Raw genomic sequence first — 18965 nt, 5'->3', positions numbered from 1 at the left:
GGCCCGAGAAAATCCGTCAATGGCAGCCTCAAGAACTCCAACTAACTAAAAATTGTAATAGTCATGTGCAGTTATATTCTAACTCAGAAAAATTGGCCTTAGCAATGTCACTGGTTGGGGTTCCAGGTTTAGCCTTGGCTGATGGTCTGGAGATCAACCGGTTAGCTTGCAGCTTAGCCAAAAGTATAAATGCCACCTCACGAGCATTGTCATTGTTAAATAAAGAGTTGCGTGATCTAAGAGGTGCGGTTCTAGAAAATAGAGCTAGTATAGATTACCTCTTCCTTCTTCATCATTTAAGTTGTGAGACACACCAAAAGCTCTGTTGTTTTAACTTAACTGATAATGGCAATGCTGTAGATGAACAGATCAACAAGCTGCACAATATAGTAGCTGACATCAAAATAGGACAACATAATTAGCTCAATTGGTTAGCCCCTTGGCTTCCAGATGTTAGCTGGTTTAAAGCATTGTTCATCCTAATTCTACCAGTGTTGTTCATTAGAGTTCCGTTATGTCTCTGCATTCCTTGTTTTATGCACTGTTTAACCAATCTGTTTTGTCTCAGCTAGTAAAACTGCTGCCCGCTACACTTTAATAGCTCAACAAGATATTAAGTAAGAGGGTTGCTATAAGAGTCCTGTGTTATGCTTTGCAAACCAAAATGTCTATTTGCCTAATGAAATGCTATAATTGTAATGAAATTATGCATTTAAGGGGGGAATGTAGCAGCCATATCGGGGGTCAGACTAAGTAGCCTCATGCAGTCTCATGCTTCATGTTCTTGCTGAACTCTTTCTCCCTTGAATATATTGTTGTAAGCTGATGAGACACAGGAATTCCTTATCTTGTCAAAGGTCATACAGCTGTATATCTTGTTCTCTGCTGTTCTCTTCTGTTCTCTCCTTATCATGGCTACCCTATAACCCAGTTCTTGTATTATACACAATGGTGCTAGGAGAAGAAATGTTGAGGACTGCAACCCCACGCGGGAGGGGGAGGAGGAGCCATTTCATATGTGTCACAATGTCTATAAAAACAATGTGCTGATGTATTTCGGGGCTTCTGGCTCTTTGGAAATGATTCCAGCCTTAAGCCCGCGCGTTAAATAAAGTAAAACTCTTTTTCCTTCACTCCGTGGTCTCTCTGACTCTGAGTTCTGCAACAAATCCTTATCCCTGTCAGGAGTGCCCTAGCTGCCTCTTACAGTCCACTCCAATAGCCAACTCAAGACACAGACGAAAAGGAATCTTTTCAAGCCTTTATTTCTTTTACAACTTAATGACTCTTTCAGATGCTAATCACCAGCGACTAAGCAAGGAACAGCACTGGGGAAAGATAGCAGAGTAGCCTATGCTCCAGGTTAGGCAGTTGGTCCCTGTTTGAAGGAGAATCATGGGAAGACCCTGAACTCACGGGCTAGGGAGAGATCCTCCCTCTTTCCCTTGGGTCCTCGGGACGAGACCGTTGCTTGCGCGCCAAACGAGCGCTATGCCTCCTTTCCGCGCCCTCCATCTGTCGTCGCTCCCTGTGTCTGTGCCGAGCGTCCAGCAAGCCCCCCTCCAGGACTTTCTCGCTGCCAGGGTCACTATCTATCTCAGGAATGCTGGCAGGAGGAATCTCTGCCAGCTGCTGTGCCTGTGAGAGATGAGCGAGCTCCTCTCCCACGGATTGCTGTTCCTCCTCAGAATCAGAACTGCTCTGGGGTTCTATCAGCTCAGTTTCCACCCTGACAATCCCTTTTTGTAGTTAAGTGGGGGAGGTTGCATTTTGAAGACCCCTCATTTGAACCCTCACCCCATCCCCATGGTCTCTAGTGTGGTACCACCGTTTTGATTCTGTTTCCAACTCCCTGCCACAAAGCAGTGCCTCTGTGGGTTTAAAGGGCCCTGGTGTGGAAGCAGCCCTTGCCAATGTCAGGAAGCTGGCTTTTAGATAGATAGATAGATAGATAGATAGATAGATAGATAGATAGATAGATAGATAGATAGATAGGCAGGCAGGCAGGCAGGCAGGCAGGCAGGCAGGCAGGCAGGCAGGCAGGCAGGCATTCTAACGGGCATTTTGCTATGAGTCCTCAGGGGTCACTGCAGATGAGGATTCCTAATTCTCTACAGAAATTCAAATGTCTCCAGGGGGATCAGTAATTTACATGTTCAAAATTCAAAATATAAATCATCAACAAGAGTTTGCATCCCCGTGGAGAGAGCCCTACGCGTTCACATCTGTATGTGCCTCAGTCCCCTTCGGACTGCTGCTGCTGCTGGGTGTGTGTGGGTGGAAGGGGGAGGAGCCATTCAGTGCATTCTTGAGAGCCCCGTGGGAACTGAACGCACAGGGCTAGAGCAGGGGTGCACAGGCTGCGGGCCACATGCGGCCCGCAGCCGCTCTTTTCCCCGCTGCTGTTAGCAGCCCCAGGACACGGATCTCAGTCAAGGTCTCTGGGAGGTGAGAAAGGTGAAAGCCCCTCCCAGCCCCCCACCATCCTGCTGCCCATATCACTGTTTCCCCACGGCTAGTAGTTGCGGGCGGTCGAGCTGCGTGCCCCCACCTATGTTCAGCCTGCATACATATTATGAAACGTCTCACTGCTTGGAGACGTGGGATATGCATAATAATGGTAATAAAAAAAGACACACACCCGCACCAGAAAACAAGCCTAATTAGAATCAGTCTGACTCACTTTTCATTGAGGAAAGCCAATTTGTCAAAAACTTGTACATTCTTTGGCATTTAGATTGTTTAGCTTTATAGCTTTTGGCTGCTTTCTCCTCAGGGGGAAGCAGCGGTTCACCCCTGGCAATCTTGTTCACAAGCACAGCCATTTCTCTCACCCCCTCGAGTGACTTGATGCGATCCTGGAATCCAGGCTTAGCTTCCAGTTTTTCAGATTCAATCAGTAAATCAATGTGTTCTGGAGTTGCCATCGGGTTGGGCTTTAAGGCAATTTCCTGCAAGCGCTCAATGCTGCGAGAGGATTCTTCAATCAGTTCGAACACTACATTTTCCATGCACTCATATTCCTCGGAAAGCTGCTCAAGGATTTTCTCTGTTGTCATAATTTCCCCACAGGCTTTTTCATATTTCTCCTTGATCTGGGCATATGTTTGCCTCTTCTTTTCAGTTTTGTACTCCCACCTGTACTTTTGGTTGTAATGGACGTTCCACGCACATTTCCCGTGGCAAACTGTGCATTTTCCGGTCTTATCCATTGAAGAACATTTGTGCTTGTCTTGATCATTGCCATAGATGCAGGGATAGTGACACGTGAAGTGGCATTTGTGGCAATTAGTTAAGAACCCATCAGTGACCTCGACTTTCACTGTCACTGGTTCCTCAACCTCAACTTCAAAATCTTTGTTAGCATTCATCTCATCTTTGTGCTGATCCAAAGCTCGCTGTGTCTTTCTTAGTGACTCCAGCGTCACCAGACCAGCTTTGATTTGCGGCTGCAGCCCCTGCACTGCCGTTTCCAGCCTCTTTCGTTCTTGGAGCACTTCTTTGGTCAGTCGTAAGCTTCTAGGTTCTAAACTCTGTAAAGATGCAAAAAAATTCTTCATACTCGCAGCTCCCATTTTCCAGAACATTGCGTCAAAGTCAAGATTTGTCTCGGTAGCTGTAGAATTGCTGGCGAACAACGCAGAATTGTTGAATTTAAAGTGAACAGGGTTGCCATCACTATCTTTAGCACAGGGCACCTCAGACTCTAAAACGGCTTCAAGAACAGGGGGAAGCTGTCCATCTGCAAAAGTGACTAGGATTTGTATGTTAGCTTTTATGTCCTTCCCAAAAATGGAAAGCACCGAGTCAAAGACATATTTCTGAGCTTGCGTCAAGCGCGGTAAAGAGGCCTGAACCACAAAGCAGACACCATCAATATGGCCAACGCCCCCTGGAGAGGAAAAAAACGCCCGGATCTTCTCTGTTATCAATTTGTCATTCCCTATTCCTCTGGTGTCACCAAATCCTGGGGTATCAATTATAGTTAAGTGATGGGGAATCTGAAAGCCGTTTTCGTAATTGACCTCGTAGGCGGTTACCTCAGAAGTCTGGCTCTGAGCTTGGCTTCGGCTGGTCTCTTCATGGATAAGCTTGAATCTGAAACTATCCTTCCACTCCACTCCCAGGATGTAATTGATCATCCCATTGATCAGGGTTGTTTTCCCTGATCCTGTTGCTCCCATCACCATGATCACTTTCTGAGGGAATCGAGGGTCTTCATGCCCCAGCCTGTATTTTATAAAATTGGAAGAAGAAGAGGCAGACTTTATTAATGGAAGGCGATAAATGGACAGTGGCTCATGTTCTTCTAAGACTGTGCTTTGGTTGATCATTTTGTCTACTACTCTTTCATTTCGTGACAGTGAAATGGACGGTGTTGGTGAAACTGCAGACCTTTCATGAGAGGCGGACAAAAAGCCATCTCTGCAAACATTCCTCATTCCTTCATCATTGTCATGTTGTTTCATGTGTGTTCCTGGTTCAGATTGTTTTCCCTTCCTTTCATTATCTTTTGCAAGTTCATATTTCTGTCCACTGTGGTCAGATCCAGCCAGACCGGCTCCCTGGCAGGCGAGGGGGCTGACTTGGCACTCAGGCCTGACCTTCTCAGGTGCTCCAGGGGAACCAACAGGAAGCGTCTTCACAATGTCAGTCATGTCACTGCTTTCACTGAGCCCTAGTCTGCCCACACTGGCATATCGGAACTGGTACTCAGTATTTGGGAGAAGCCCCGTTACCATGAATGTCTCCTGCTTATCTTTGGTATTCACAGCCACCCAGTTCTCCTGCCCTACAATCCTAGACTCCACCCGATAGCCAGAAATTTCAGTCTTGCCATAGGTTGCAGGTTTAAAGGTAAGCTGGATGGTGTCATGGCTGGTTTCACCAACCACAGGAGGGGAAGGCTTGGAGGGTGGTTCAAGACTGGGGCTGACCAGCTCTCCTTCCTCATACAGATATAGGGAAACTCCTGGATGGTCCTGGTCTGGAAGAGCACTAACCATCAGTTTAGTGTCATCTGAACACAAGCTGGCAAGTCTTAAGAAGGCCCTGGCAGATTCCCGTGCTCTTTTGATTATCTCTCTGTTCTCAAACCACAATTTAGAATCAGATTTCTCAGAAGCTGTTGATACGCAATGTGGACTTTTTTTAATTGCTAGTGAGTTTTCCAGGTCTACCATATATGGTTCCTCGTCTTGTAAGGAGGTGAACACAAATGCAATGATGCGCTTCAGCACGGGATTGGCTAGGACTCGGCCTATTTCTTTCTTGGTGGGCACGACTTCCACACCCTTCAGGACATCAAGATAGCTGTTCACAAACATCATCTCCTTCTCTTTTCTATCTAGGAATGCACTGAGTTGCTCAAAGCTGAACAGGGACTGCTGTCTGTTGGTAAGAATGTCCATGAGGGCATCTTGAACTTCCTCTCCTCGGCGGATTAGCGGTACAGTTCTTGACAGTCGATTCTGGAAATTCCCTTTGTACTGCTGGCACAGACCTTGGAATCTCTGGAGTTTCCTCTTCATTTCAGGAAAAGTTTTAGCAGCAGGGTTTTTTGCCAGGTCGTTGCCTTGTATGTCTATTTCTGCCAGTTGCTGCAGGATAGTCTGGATTTCACAAACGAGTTCTGAACTGATTTCATGGAAATGGGAAACTATTTTGGAGTCCAGCAGATTCAGAGGATGTAGCCAGAGCCTCACAGGCACAGCCTTCTCAGCCAGCACCTTGGGGAGGGTGGAATAAACGTTCACAGCTTCTTGGAAAGTCATGGGATGATCTTCTCGAAAAATGTCACCGTAAATCCTGCAGACCGTTTTCTCAGCTCTTGCCTTTTCCTCCTCAGCCAGCTTGGCAATCCCTCCACCTTCACCCGAACGAAATCTTGGCATCCTTTTAATCATAGCTCGGAGGTTCTGCTGTATTTCTTGTATATCCTCAGAGGGAGAAACGTCTTGCTCAAACACAAAGAAGACCTGAGCCCCATACTGCACACCAGTAACCATGTGGGTAGCTGTCTGTGGATTGCGTCCACTGGGGCAAGAGAGATTTGTCACGTTGAGCTCCTTGACCTTGGTGGTAGCCGAATACTGGAGAGTAACGCGAGCCTGGTGGCCGGAGCTCTTGCTATCATGTAGGAATTCTGCGGATCCATGGGCTTCCACCAGGCCACACAGCAGACTGGCCTTCAGGGATTCTGGAACCTTCAGAGCAGTCAGTTTATCTGCAATGGTGTCCGATTCGATGATCTGACTTTCAGTCCCAGGGCTTGGCTTAATTAGGATATTCTCTCCCAATGTCTTGTCGTCCCACAACATAGCATCTAAAACGTTACAAACAGAGATTGGTTTAGTCACAAGCATTTTGGATTAAAGCAGAGACAGGAACAGAAGAAATTGCTCTGCATATGCACTGATTGTTCTACCCTTCTTGGAAAAACTAAAGACGCAATCCTATGCATGTTTTGGCAGAAAACGTCCTACAATTCCCAGTGTGCCCCAGCCAGCCATGCCCCATGCTGGGATTTGTAAGACTTTTTCTGTCTTTTTTCTGCGGCCTAAGAGAATCAGAAGTGAGCTGTCATGCTGGAACAGACCAAAGGTCCACGGTGCAGTGTTCTGCTTCCAGCACTGGCTAACCAGATGCCTCCAAGACGTTTACAGAAAGGGCGTGAAAGTTATGGCCATCGTCTATTATTTGTCCCCGGTATCTGTTACTCAGAGGAATACTGCCTTTGAACTTGGATGTTCCGTTAATGTCATGTCCCAGAGCGCAGATGTCTTGCACAATGCCTGTGAGGCAGGGCCAGTGTCCAGGGTTGGCATGGCCAGGCACCTCCCAAGGGCCCACACCCCAGCAGGGGCCTGCTGACAAGAGCCCCCTGGGCCGGCTCATCTTCACCACTGCAATCTGCTTGTCCACTTGCCTGCCACTGGGGGCCAGACAACGCTGGCGGTGGTGCGGAGGAGGAGCAGGAGATGCCGCGGCCTACTGGCTCCCCGGCTCCCTGCCTGCCAAGCGAGCAAGCGGGAGCCGCGATGCGAGCGAGGAGGAGCAGGAGCGTTCGCTGACGATGGTTCGTGAGAAGGCAGACTCACTGCAGGAGGGGCGCCACTGGGGCATCTTGTCCAAGGGCCCTCAGAAACATGTAGCCATCGCTGCTGCGAGGCAAAGGGAGGCGCTACAGATGTGGTGCAAGAAACTGCTTCAGGGGTCCCACAGGTGCAAAGTCAGCCCAACATGCAGTCCAAGGCAGAGCGCGCTGTGGCATGCCACCGAGGATGCTTGCAGACAGTGCTTTTATTGTGCAATAACTGTGCCTCAGTCACAGGATTTAAGCAGGGGGAGGGGGGCTGGCATTGTCATTTTCCACTAGTATCGCCCTGTCTTAAACTGGGGCCTGGCCAGGGCCCACCCACTAAACAGATTAGAGGATACCAATATGAGTCGAGTCCACTTGTGTGAAAGAAGAATTTATTGATGGCAAATGGATGCAGAGGAAGCAAAAGAAAGATTTCTCGCCCCTTAACTCTTGGTTCAGCCACTCTGGTTCCCAGGGGAGCGACGGGCACCATTCCTCGGGGCTGGTAATCTGAGCAGGTGGCGCACCTTCCCCCTCTCAGATGAGAACAGCTAGCAGGCCAATTTGCTCAGGATTTTACAGAGCAAGCCGTGCTAGGTTAGAAAACTGCACAGATTGCTCACCCACCCACCCTTCACCAAGGCCTTTCTCTCTTGGCGGCAAAATAAGTTTCTCACAGCACAGAAAGAAGCATCCCTTATCATTTAGAAGGTGCACAGTGCGAAGAGTGACTACTGCATTGGTTTAGCTTCTGTTAGTGGCAAAAAGCATGGCCTTCACTGCATGTGAATGCAGCTATGAGAACCAACTCTAAAAATGGGCAACTCTAGCAGAGTATAGTTATGCTGTTAATTACTGCATTACATACTGCATATCTCTGGGTACATTCACACCTGACCGCTTGCCATTCTTCTGAAACCAAATCCAATACCCCCACCCCCAAACACACACAATGTCTTCCCATGGCTTCTCCCATCTTTTTTCTTAACACAGATGGTCCTTGACAGAGGAAAGGATGGGCTAACCATTGCCACGTGTCTTCCTTCACACCCTCGTGTGCACTCGTGTAACGAAGGACACAGGACTTAAGGGGGGACCTTTGCCCAAAGCACCGTTTTGTGGAGAAACGGGGAACAGCCACTATTAGCGTGCGGAAATTGGTTCAAACACTCATTAAAGGCCAAAAGCATAGACTTTGTTTTTACGGATTTTGTTCTTGGCACACATATATGCACACACATTACAAAAGGGAGCTCGGTTCTAATAGGCCAAAGACAGAGAAGACAGAACCTGGGGAAGTCAGCATTTGCTAAATAAGCAGAGAAAGGAGGTGATGGCAACGCCAGGGACTGGAAGGCTAGGCCACCGGGGAAGTTTGGGTGCTGGTGACAAGAAGGGGCAGAAATGGGTAGATTTAAGAGGAAAGGAGAAGAAAGACAGTGGGTACACTCACACGACATGCTCGCCCATGATGCGTGAGCAGCCACACACTGATGATCAGGCAAAGGATGCACAGTGCATGGCTTGTTTACCCCCTCGTCCCCCCTCCCTCCCCCATAGTCCCCCACCTAGCATCCCAGGGGACCTTGCTGCAGACCCACCTTGTCTGCCACCAAGTCCCCTTCCTGGCTACAATCGCAATTTTGATTGCAATTGGAGCCCTTAAAAAAAAAATTCCCATCCCCATTTGTGCGCAAAAACAAAACCAGGAAATTTCTTTCGCATTTTCCCATGCCTGGAGAATGCGCGCAAATGTTCCCCCCCCCCCGTTGGTTTTCCGCTATTGTGCATGTGCGCAACAGCAGGAAACCAGAGGATACCAGCCCGCCCCTCCTGCAGCCCTGTTGCACTTGGCAAACGTACAGGGATGCAGGTGATGAGGATAGCCTGTGTCAAGCCCCCAGCACCCCTTTTTCAGGGTGCCAGGCGTGCTGTTCCCCTTCCCCATAAAGACCTCTCAAGTTGCTTCGGTTTTCACAGCTGTCAAAACCAAAGTGGCAAGAGCGATCTACTTTTAAGGGAAGGAGAGGGGAGGGCAGGGGGGAGTGGGGTGCCAAATGGAGAACCCCCTTAAGGGGCTATTCCACCCATAAAAGCATGAAAATCCCTCAGGTATGTGGGTCATTTTAAACCTTTTTCCCCACACCTTTGGGATGGCTCTCCACTTGGCACCCCACTCCTCCCTGCTCCTTCGCATGAAATTAGACACGCACACCCACTTTGGGGGAAAGATCGCTGGAGCCTCTTGGATTTTGAAAGCTGTCAAACGAAAGCTGCTTATGGGGAATGGTTTCTGTGCCGAAAATCAGCTGGAGGGGGGCAAAATGTAATCCCCACTATGGACCCTGTTACCCCAAGAGACCATGGCGGAAGTTGGATTTTCCTTGGGGCAACAGGGTCCATGGTGTGTGTGGGGGGTTGGATTCCCCCCACCCCTGATGTTCAGCAAGGGGCGCAGAATCCCCTGGCCTGACCACAGTCCCAGTTGTGGTTAGAGCGCTTTCTTTGTATTTTTTCTTTTACTCGGTTACTTGCAGCTGCGCGATTGTGGCTGTCCAAGTGACTGAGGGTTGCCGCTTGCCCGGATCATCGCGTTCCTGCTCTTATGTGGTGTTTTTGGTACTTTTCTAGTTTGGTCGATGTCCTGGTCAGTGTGAATGGGAGACTGGCATTCGGCTCCCACCTCCCCCTTATGCTCGAAGCCTCCTTTGTCTACTCCTTGAGTAGACTAATTATTCAGTCTGCTAACGTATTCTGCACTGTATTGGTGCTGTAAATACATCTGCATGTTAAATAGTGTGCGTGTGTATGTATTATTATGTGCATACATACATATATCAATAAATATATGGACATACAGACGCATTCAAATACACATGACCACACAATGGAAGTGCTGTGGCCTCCTCCTGGTTTCAACCGTTCTTTCCATTCCAACCTAGACAGCCAGATCACGGAGGACAGCGGCACTGGAGGAGGGCCCCCGCGCCCCCCGGAGGAACCAGCCAGACCCCAGGAGAAGGAAGAGGATCCCATCCCTGGCTTGAGCCACAGTAAGGATGGCGCAGTGTGCCTGGTCCATGGGCAGGAAAGGGGAATGTGCTTGCCTGCCAACTGATGCAGTGGAGGTCTGGGCCCTGCCGTTGATGTGACCATCCTGGTGGACGATGACCAGAGCCCAAGGAGCGGTACTGCCACTCCCTCAACAGGAACTGTAAGAGACTGGGGTGGGTTTGGGGGGAGGGCTGTGCTGTTCACATACATCACATACAGTCATGTAAGACTAACAGAAACCTTCTTTCCCCTCGTAATGATCACGCTCTACAAAGGAGGATCCTTGAGCTGGAGGAGTGGTGGGGGCAGCCCCAGCAGTAGAGCAGCTACAACCTTTGGGGGAGTGGGGGTCTGGGGTGGGCGTGTCTTTGTAAAGAGTTCTCTTATGATTGTTTATTAAATCTTTTTTCCTAAACGCATGTCCTCATTCTTTCTTGTTCATGTCACTTCACATCAACCCTGCAGGGTAGGACTGGGAGTATAGTAGCAGGCCAGCAGATCTGGGGAGGGGTGGGATTTTTGTATGCATTTTGATCAGATAACTGCATCACAACATTTACAGTACAATCATATGCATGTCGACTGGGAAGTAAGTCCAATGCAGTTCAATGGGACTTAGTTCCAGGTAAGTGTGTCTAGGGGCCAGTCTACACGGCTGATTTAATGCGGTGGTAGCGTGCATTGGAGTCGTTTGCAGGAGTTGACGCTGTTGCCAATCTGCTGCCATCCCACAGCATCTGTCCCCAAAGTGAGCATTTTTGGAAAGTCCTTTCACTCACTTGTTTTTCTGAAACGCGGCTCCGGAGTGGTTCCGCGGCAGTGTGCTCCGTTCCCACATCAACTCCTGGGTGTGCCTCTGTGACCTGGCTGTGGCCTGCCAGTGACATGGTCAAGGGGTGGAGCTGCCCCTCGCCACCCCCCCACATTCCCTCTTTTCCCCCATTTGCAGTAGGGCTGCTTTGCTGGGCAGCGGCTGGCAGCCCATGTCCCGGGAGGGCTCAGTGCCAACCCTGCCCTTCCCCTCCCCAGGCAGGATCTCCCTCCCCATCACCAGGAAAACTAGCCTGGGTGTGTCTGTGCATGCATGACATGGCAAACATGGCAGCCAGACACTGCTCTCCGGAGGGCTCACTGCCCACCCGCCCGCCCTGCCCTGTCTCAGCTGAGGGCGTGCGCTCCGTGCACCGCATTCTGTGTTGTTTGCAGTTAGGTGCGGCAACAGGCAGACGGTGACAGCAGCAGCAGGGTGCCTATGCACACACAAGCTCCCTGCTGCATTTCCCTGGGCTGGCTGTGGCAGAGCAGAGCAGAGCGGCCTCCGCTGACGGCATGGCTCCTTGGCCCCCGGAGGGCCCCCGCTTCCCGCACTGCTCTCGGCATCCTGCTGGTCTTGCTTAGATGTGTTGGGGGAGGGAGAGCGAGGGGTGCTTCCAGAGGGATGGCGCCTGATGCCACCATCTAAGCAAAGCATTGTCTTCGCTTTAAAAAAAACTCTCTGCAGGACTCAGGGAGGATGGAGCAGGGGACTGAAAAATCAAAGAGGTGGCAAGAGGCAGAGGGAATTTGCACTGACCCTTCTCATTCAACGAATGGGGAATTTCTGGGTTTACATTGGAAGCCTTTTCCATCCTTCCTGGGGTGAAGTGAGGGCAATTTAGCATAGCTGCAGTTTTGGGCACCAGCAGGGCCACTACCAAACAAAAGGCAACAGCAAACTGAGGAGTTCTTTCTAACTCAGTCAAAAATTTCCCCCTCCAAAAAAAAGAGCTCAGCTTCTGAAACAGCAGCACAGGAGCCTGACTTCTGTACAGCCCGAGCCGTGTTTTTGTGGGGGTTGGGAGGGGCTTGCCTGGAACTCCAAACCATTTCCAGACTCATCTCTGAGCTCTCTCTCGCTCTGTCATCCAGAGTGCCCCAAACCCTGCTACCCACTGGCAGTTGCATATCAGGAATATTAGTTAAAAGTCTAAAAACAAAAATTACCCAAGATAAGACCCTCCTTGGAAAGAACGCCTCTGTTTGCTGCTGTCTTCTGTTTGAGAGCAGACCTGCTGGTGCCCCAAACCGTAGCTACGCCAAATCAGACAACCCACACCTCCACCCCCAGGGAGATTTTTATAGGCTTCTAATGTAAGTGGGGCGGGGGCACAAACAAACTGCTTTGCTTGTTTGATCGATCCAGTTCTCTCCTCCTTCCTCCCTGGCCCCTGCAGAGACTGCTTGGCTTAAAACAAAACAAAAAAAGCAAATTAAAACAAAGCAACTGAGTTTGATCAGCTCCAGACCTGAGCTTTGTTCAGACCCTTCTAAACAAGAGGTGGGCAACTTCTCGGGGCCCTGGGGCCAAATTCCCTTGCCCCAAACCCACTGCGGGATGCAGCCCCGCCACAGAAATTGCTGCTGAATTTGCTGTGGCAGCAGGAAAAAGCACCCCTGATTTTCCTTGAAAACAAGGCACGTCAGGATTGGTCAGGAAAAACCCCTCCCCCCCGCTGCCAGTGCAGCACATCTGGCGACGGCGGGGCAACAGGTGCGTGTGCAGAGCGAGGCAGAGAGGCCACATGCTTCCCACCCGTTCCAGACCTTGGATCGTGCCACTGCTCATTTCCACCTTGCCAGCAGTCCTCTTGAAGTGTAGCGCAAAATCCTGCCTCGGCGTAGAGCATTTGATGAGTTCACCCCCGGCGTTCCAGCCCTGCAAACCCTGGGCAGCGGATATGTGAGTTACATTACTTACCCACCAAAACTGGAGTTTTATTCTGGAGCAACCCCTCTTGTAATACAAAGAGACATGAACCGAAGCCACAGAATTGCTTCCTGGAGATTACCTGGGATGAGGGCCTCTTTGCAACAGTCGTACAGCATCCCTAGCTGCACCCGGCGGCCCAGAGCCAAGGTCTCGGTTGTCTGGCTGGCTCTGGCCATCGCTCTGCGTCCCGAGGTGTTCCGTTTCCTCCAGCTGAATGAAATAGTGAGAAAAATCCCTGAAGACACTGAACTCAGACTCACATCATTGGTGAAAAAGGAACCTTTTTAAGCTAGCATGTTGCACCCCACTGGAAAATCCAAATTACTTACTCGGGGTGCAAGTACACATTCCAGGGATCGACTCCCTGTCCCCATATCTAGCTGGCAACGTTTGGTGAGTGAGACATGCATTGGGATGTCGTGGCATTCAGTGTCATCGTCCCTCTGCTCCAGTTCAGTGGCAGCTGCTTGCAGGGGCAGGGAACGCTGCACACCACACCGTCACAGCTCCCTTGCCGCGCACTCAGCACTGCCGCCAGCCACGGGGCCCCTGCAGTGCTGTTTGGCCCTCCTATTCTGCCATCTCTGTCCTGGTCTTACATCGTTGTTGTGCCAACTACTTTTCAAATGCTTACAAATGGTGAAGGGTGGGATAGAAGTGAATAATAAATCATGAGTCATTACTAAATCACGCTCACAAAGTTCCAGGGGAATTCCCTGCGGCTAGCAGCGTGCCGAGTGCCGGACTGGAGTCTGTTCCATTGCCTGGATGGGCAAACCGTTGAGTTTGTCCAATCCTTTAAAAAACTGCATGCGCTTGGGGTTGTCATCGCCATGCTCTGTGGCACTGGCAGCGAAGCCAGCTGTGCAGTGCTTTGACAGTGAAGTACTTCCTTTGCCAGCCCCAGGTCTACAGGAATGGCCTGTGAGGAAGGAACACTTACTCATGAGTAGTAGTCGGAGAATCCTTTCTTTCCAGTCACTGATCAGAGATAGGGCTACAGGGAGGCTGCAGACTGGATGGGGACCTCCCGTGGGCGGTATCCCTCCAGTGGGTGGGAGGTCCCCATTCCTTGTTGCATCCAAACCAGGACCCCTGGCTGCTGCTGCCCTAACAAGCCAGAATCATACGCCAAGAACAACCCGAGCTTGTGACTCTGGCCTTGTGGGATGGGTTGAGCCCTACATACTGGAAGCTCAGAATACAAAGCATCTTGTAGAGTCGCTTTCTGAATAGCCGCTGGGATGCATTAGGACGGGTCAAAGCCTGCACCCCGACCTGTAAATCTCCCGTTAGAAAGCATGTTCCTGAGCTACTTTGGAAGGGCCAGTAGGATGGGTTGGATCCTGCACCCTGAATAAAGCTCTGAATAGCAAGCATTATGCCGTCCCTTCTGGAATGGCCATTGGAGGGCCTTGAGGTGGGCTGTGACTCTGCCCCCCGCCCCGCAAAACTCAGAATAAAACGGGCCTCTTGACAAGTGTCTCTTGGGATGGCCACAGGAATGCACCGAGACAGGCTGGTATCCTGCTAAACAGCCATGAATGAGCAAATTCAAAGGCCGGCCATCCTGACCGACCACCGGAAAGCAGCGGGAGTGCTCAAGCGGACCCCTCTGACCCTTTCCCGGTTCTTGTGCCTTGATCCTCATAGTGATACATTTCTGGGTGTGTCAGGGGTGTTGTGCAGGCCGAGGGATGACCGTCAGACTCGGCAGGCCTCAGACACAACTGTCCTTTATTCACCACACACACAACTGCAGAACGCAGCAGATGCTCCCCCCGCTGCGGCTACGCCCACCTCTACAGGAGCTGCCAAGGCTCAAAACAATAACTAACCCCCCGCCCCCCAGGATACGTTACAGGGGTGTTGAACCTCTTTCAGCCAGAGGGCCGAATCCCATTTTGGAGAAGCTGCCGGGGGCCACGTCCCAGTGATGGGTGGAGGCAAAAGGGGCTGGGCCACACCAGAACACCCCCCCGCCCCGCCCCGCCCCGCCCCAGCACATTTGAGCTTAAAGCTCTTCCTGCCAGCAACGAAGCCTTAGGAGAGGCATGTCAGTGTTTTAGAACGGGGAAAGAAAACTGCACGAAAGCTGGGAAACCACACGGGCGGGAGGGTGCTGTTGCACTCGTGTCCTGCTTGTGGGTTCCTGGTCAACAGCTGGTTGGCCACTGTGTGAACAGAGTGCTGGACTAGATGCATGCTTGTTCTGATCCAGGTGGGGGCTTCTTATGAATAAGAATCTTCATAGAATCTTCCTGTGATTCTAGTAATTTCACTGATTATTTAATAATACTGGAATTGTTTCTGCCAATAATTAAGTAAGACATCTAATCTAATAATTAAGTAAGATATCTAATCTTAACTGTATCCATCTTTATATTAATATCATATTAATGTCCCATCCATATGTTTGTAATGATACTAATATGTATCTTTAATTATTTTTACTGCTATGTGTTTGGTTTCCCTGATATATCCCCATGTCTTCAAAAACAAAGTAAAAAAAAATCAGTTGAGAGAGGTTGGTTTCACCTAAACTGCCTGACAGGTTTGCTGTATTAGTCAGCCGATTTTCAGAACGGCCATAGGAATGCATGGAGATGGGTCGGATCCTGCTGAATTGCCTGCAGGCTTAGCGCTTGCTCTGTCAATGAACTGCACTAGTGGACAGCCATAGGGACGCACTGAGATGGCTACCTCAGTGGCTATGGAAAGGCGAGCTCTGCGAAAGACTGAGCCCCCCTCCTCCAGACCCCAGCAAGCTTGAAATACTGCCCTGCCTCCCTGCCCCCTCCCCATTTTAGTGCCACTTCCTATACACTGTATCAAGAGAACTGACAAGCCTCCAAGGTAGCCGCCACTATGGCTTTAAAATAAATCCAGAGTTGAACAAATATCACTAGCAGATGCACACACGCTCCCACAAACACTCTGCAACGGTAACACACACACACACACACACACTACATGGGGCCCATATAGCGTCCACACCGCGCTCCTCCTGGGTGTGGTGTTTATGTCCACGGTCCTTCTAGCAAACGAGATCGTGTTTTTAGTGTCTAGACGGGCAGTCACCCAAGGGCTGCTGAAATGTACCAGGCTACGATTCCACGCCCAGCCCCTCAGCCTGAAGGCGGATCGTCGCGCATCGACAGACCCACATTTCAGTGCCCTGCAGAACGTGAATGCTGGCTCGCTCTTCCGTGGCAGTCCGGCTGGTCCTGAGGAGGGTGTTGCCCTACCGGGATTGAGGCCAACGCCGGAGCGTGCGAGCTGCTGCTCGCGAGCGCCTCTCTCGCTTCCCTGGCTCACGGCTCCGCACCTTGGCCAGCTCGCGTCGGGTTTCGACCTGACTCGGAGGAGGCCGGCTCTTGGGCTCCTCCCGCCTTTCAGCCTGGCCATCTGCTGAAGTCTTTAATCCGGAGCTCCAGGCGGGTGGGGACAGGCAGCGATGGCCGAGCAGGCGGGGCCCTGCTCCGGCCGGAGCTGGGAGCGAGAGCAGGGGAGTTTTGAGAGCGGGATCGCAAGCACGCCCCTCGCGCGGCCAGTCGCTTCAGCAGAGAGGCAGCTGCGCGGGGCCGGGGCCGGGGCCGGGGCCGTCCCCGTGCGGCGCCGCGGAACAGGCGAGGACAGGAGCGGGCGCCTGGATGGTGCCGCAGCGCTCAGGGCTCCATTTCAGCAGCGTATCTTCCGGGATGCTCCGGGAACTGGCTCCAGCGCCAGGGCTCAGCCCGCAGGTAGCTGCATAAAGCACCCCGAGCGTGTGCAGAGCCCCTTTCCGCCGGCATGAGCGGCGGCGATGGCCACTAGCTTAGGCGTCGCCGAAGGGGGTAGACAGCCCCCCCCCGAGAAATCTGACCCGCCGGTCTGGGAGCGGGACCAGATGGGCCTTCGCCCGCCCCCGCGACGCTCCCCTTATCGCCGCCCCGTAACCCCGCTCCGTCCCTGCGCGCCCAGGACGGGAGAGAGACTTCTCGCCCAGAGGCCGCGGCCGGCGCGCTAGCCTGGCGCCCGGCACCCCCCGCCGCGATGAAGCGGGGAGCACAGCGCCGCTCCGCTCGCGCGCTCCCGCGGGGGCCAGCGCGCAGCAAGCCCGGCTCCGCGCCTGTTCCGCAGCCCCTTTCTCCAGAGCCAACCCGGCAGCCGGGGCGATGCGCGCGCGCGCCCGCACACTCACGCGGCGTCCCCGGGAGGCCTTCGCGCGCCGGCTCCTCTCCGGAGGGTCCGCGCGCCGCCCGCCCGCTCGCCGCTGGCCCGCTCCGGGCGCCGCCGAGCCGCGGCGGGGCTGTCCGCGGCGCTGCTTTCGCTTTCGGCGCCGCCTTTCCCAGAAGCGGGCGAGGCGCTGCCCTCGCGCGCGTCTTTCGGGGCGCCGGCGCGGCTTTCGGTTCCGCGCGTGCGCTGGCGACAGGGGCTCGCCTCGCGGGCGCGGAGGCTCCGCCGAGAGGCAGCTCCGCGGACCGGCGGCGCCGCGACACTCCCCGGGAGCAGCGGCGGGCCCGGCGGGCCGCCTCAGGTGAAGTAGCGCTTCGCTCTCGTGCCTGGCCCCAGACGGGCCGCGTCGCCCGAGGCAAGGAGACCCGCAGCGGGCCGGGGCCGGGAGGCTGCCTCGCGCGGAGCCAGGCCCCGGCCCAGCCGGCCCGGCACCGTCGGCCCGGCCCGGCCTGGCGCTCCGTCTCCGGAGCGTCAGGCGGGGTCCCCCAGCACGCGCTTTCCCGACGCCGCCCGGAGATGCCGGGGACCGAACCCGGGGCCCCCTGCTCGCAAGGCGCGCGCTCTGCTCTCCCGCGGAGCCGCCGCCCGCCCGCGGCTCGTGGCTCCGTTTTCTGGGCCCCCGCTGTGGCAGAGAGCGAGCGCGAGAGGGGCCGCCAGGTTCGGGGGGCGCAGAACTGCTCTTCCTCCTCGGTTCTCCCTCGCCCGTGCTCAGCCGGCCCCGGTCCGGCTTCCTCCCCCGCCGCGTGCTTCCCCTGCCGCGTTCCCGTGCTAGTTCCCCAGCCCCTCTTCCTGTGGACAGAGCTGAGAGCCCTCCAGCCCCAGCGAAGCCCCAGGGCAGCGAGCAGACGCGGTAGTCTGTCGAGGCAGAACCGGGCGAGGGGCACCTTCGCGGAGGACCCGCTGCTTGCGGCAGAAGCTTTTGCGGACTGACTGGATGCCGCCTCGTCAGGTGCATGAATGCTTTTCCTCAGCTGGCAGGCACGCAGAGGCACTTGGCTGTGCAGGAGAAAAGCCTGAACTGTAAACAAAGGGTTTCCCCCTTAAAGGTGGGCTAAAATAATTGTGAATAAATACATTTGCTGTTGTTGTTCAGTCGTTCAGTCGTGTCCGACTCTTCGTGACCCCATGGACCATCGCACACCAGGCCTTCCTGTCCTGCGCTCTCTCCCGGAGCGTGCTCAGGTTCATATTCATTGCATCGGTGATGCTATCTAGCCATCTCATCCTCTGCCGTCCCCTTCTCCTTTTGCCCTCAGTCTTTCCCAGCATCAGGGTCTTTTCCAGGGAGTTTTCTCTTCGCATCAGGTGGGCAAAATATTGGAGCTTCAGCTTCAGTATCTGTCCTTCCGTGAGCACTCAGGGTTGATTTCCTTTAGGATGGACTGATTTGAGCTCCTTGCAGTCCAGGGGACTCGTAAGAGTCTTCTCCAGCACCACAGTTCGAAAGCATCCATTCTTCGGCGCTCAGCCTTCCTGATAGTCCAGCTCTCACAGCCGTACGTTGCTACTGGGAAAACCATAGCTTTGATTAGACGGACCTTTGTCGGCAAGGTGATGTCTCTGCTTCTTACTATGCTGTCTAGGTTTGCCATAGCTTTCCTCCCAAGGAGCAAGCGTCTTTTAATTTCATGGCTGCAGTCACCATCTGCGGTGATCTTGGAGCCCAAGAAAATAAAATCTGCCACTGCTTCCATTTCTTCCCCTTCCATATGCCAAGAAGTGATGGGGCCAGATGCCATGATCTTCATTTTTTTAATGTTGAGTTTCAAACCAGCTTTTGCACTCTCCTCTTTCACCCTCAACAAGAGGCTCTTTAGATCCTCTTCACTTTCTGCCATTAGGGTGGTATCGTCTGCATAT

The 18965-nt window shown here is 52.7% G+C and overlaps 3 protein-coding genes across 10 annotated transcripts in view; 2 read left to right on the top strand and 1 right to left on the bottom strand.

Moving 5' to 3' along the window:
* LOC146345331 (uncharacterized) overlaps nt 1-10550 on the top strand; it is a 33115-nt gene extending 22565 nt beyond the window's left edge. For both annotated transcript variants that reach the window (XR_014792542.1, XM_084860158.1), the window contains exon 3: nt 10027-10550. Coding sequence is in view for 1 of the 2 variants with exons in the window: in XM_084860158.1 (XP_084716284.1) it covers nt 10027-10202 (176 nt within the window). In the remaining variant the exon portion in view is untranslated. The remainder of the gene's footprint in view (nt 1-10026) is intronic.
* LOC146345330 (uncharacterized) lies at nt 1249-17213 on the bottom strand. Of its 2 annotated transcripts, none has more exons than XM_084860038.1 (3): nt 17071-17213; nt 12967-13097; nt 1249-6325 (listed from the first exon to the last, which is right to left on the bottom strand). In XM_084860038.1, the coding sequence occupies exons 2-3, from the start codon at nt 13061-13063 to the stop codon at nt 2670-2672; spliced, it is 3753 nt and encodes a 1250-aa protein (XP_084716164.1). In that variant the 5' UTR covers nt 13064-13097; nt 17071-17213; the 3' UTR covers nt 1249-2669. The 2 variants fall into 2 exon arrangements, with proteins under 2 accessions (XP_084716164.1, XP_084716165.1); XM_084860039.1 differs by lacking the exon at nt 17071-17213 and adding an exon at nt 13217-14733.
* Nucleotides 15748-18965, top strand: part of LOC146345329 (uncharacterized) — a 22504-nt gene continuing 19286 nt past the window's right edge. Inside the window, exons 1-2 of one of the 6 annotated variants that reach the window (XM_084860035.1) lie at nt 17220-17406; nt 17905-18151. Coding sequence is in view for 2 of the 6 variants with exons in the window: in XM_084860029.1 (XP_084716155.1) it covers nt 16923-17406 (484 nt within the window). In the remaining 4 variants the exon portion in view is untranslated. Of the gene's footprint in view, nt 18152-18965 lie in introns of all 6 variants that reach the window. The other 5 variants (XM_084860029.1, XM_084860030.1, XM_084860034.1 and 2 more) reach the window with 5 other exon arrangements.

The sequence above is a fragment of the Heloderma suspectum genome, chromosome 5 (genome assembly GCF_057233095.1).
Source record: "Heloderma suspectum isolate Gila_16-S chromosome 5, 16-S_ref, whole genome shotgun sequence".
NCBI classification, from domain to species: Eukaryota; Metazoa; Chordata; class Lepidosauria; order Squamata; family Helodermatidae; genus Heloderma; species Heloderma suspectum.
The sequence above is the reverse complement of the archived record's forward strand: the minus strand, read 5'-3'. Positions and strand labels throughout refer to the sequence as shown.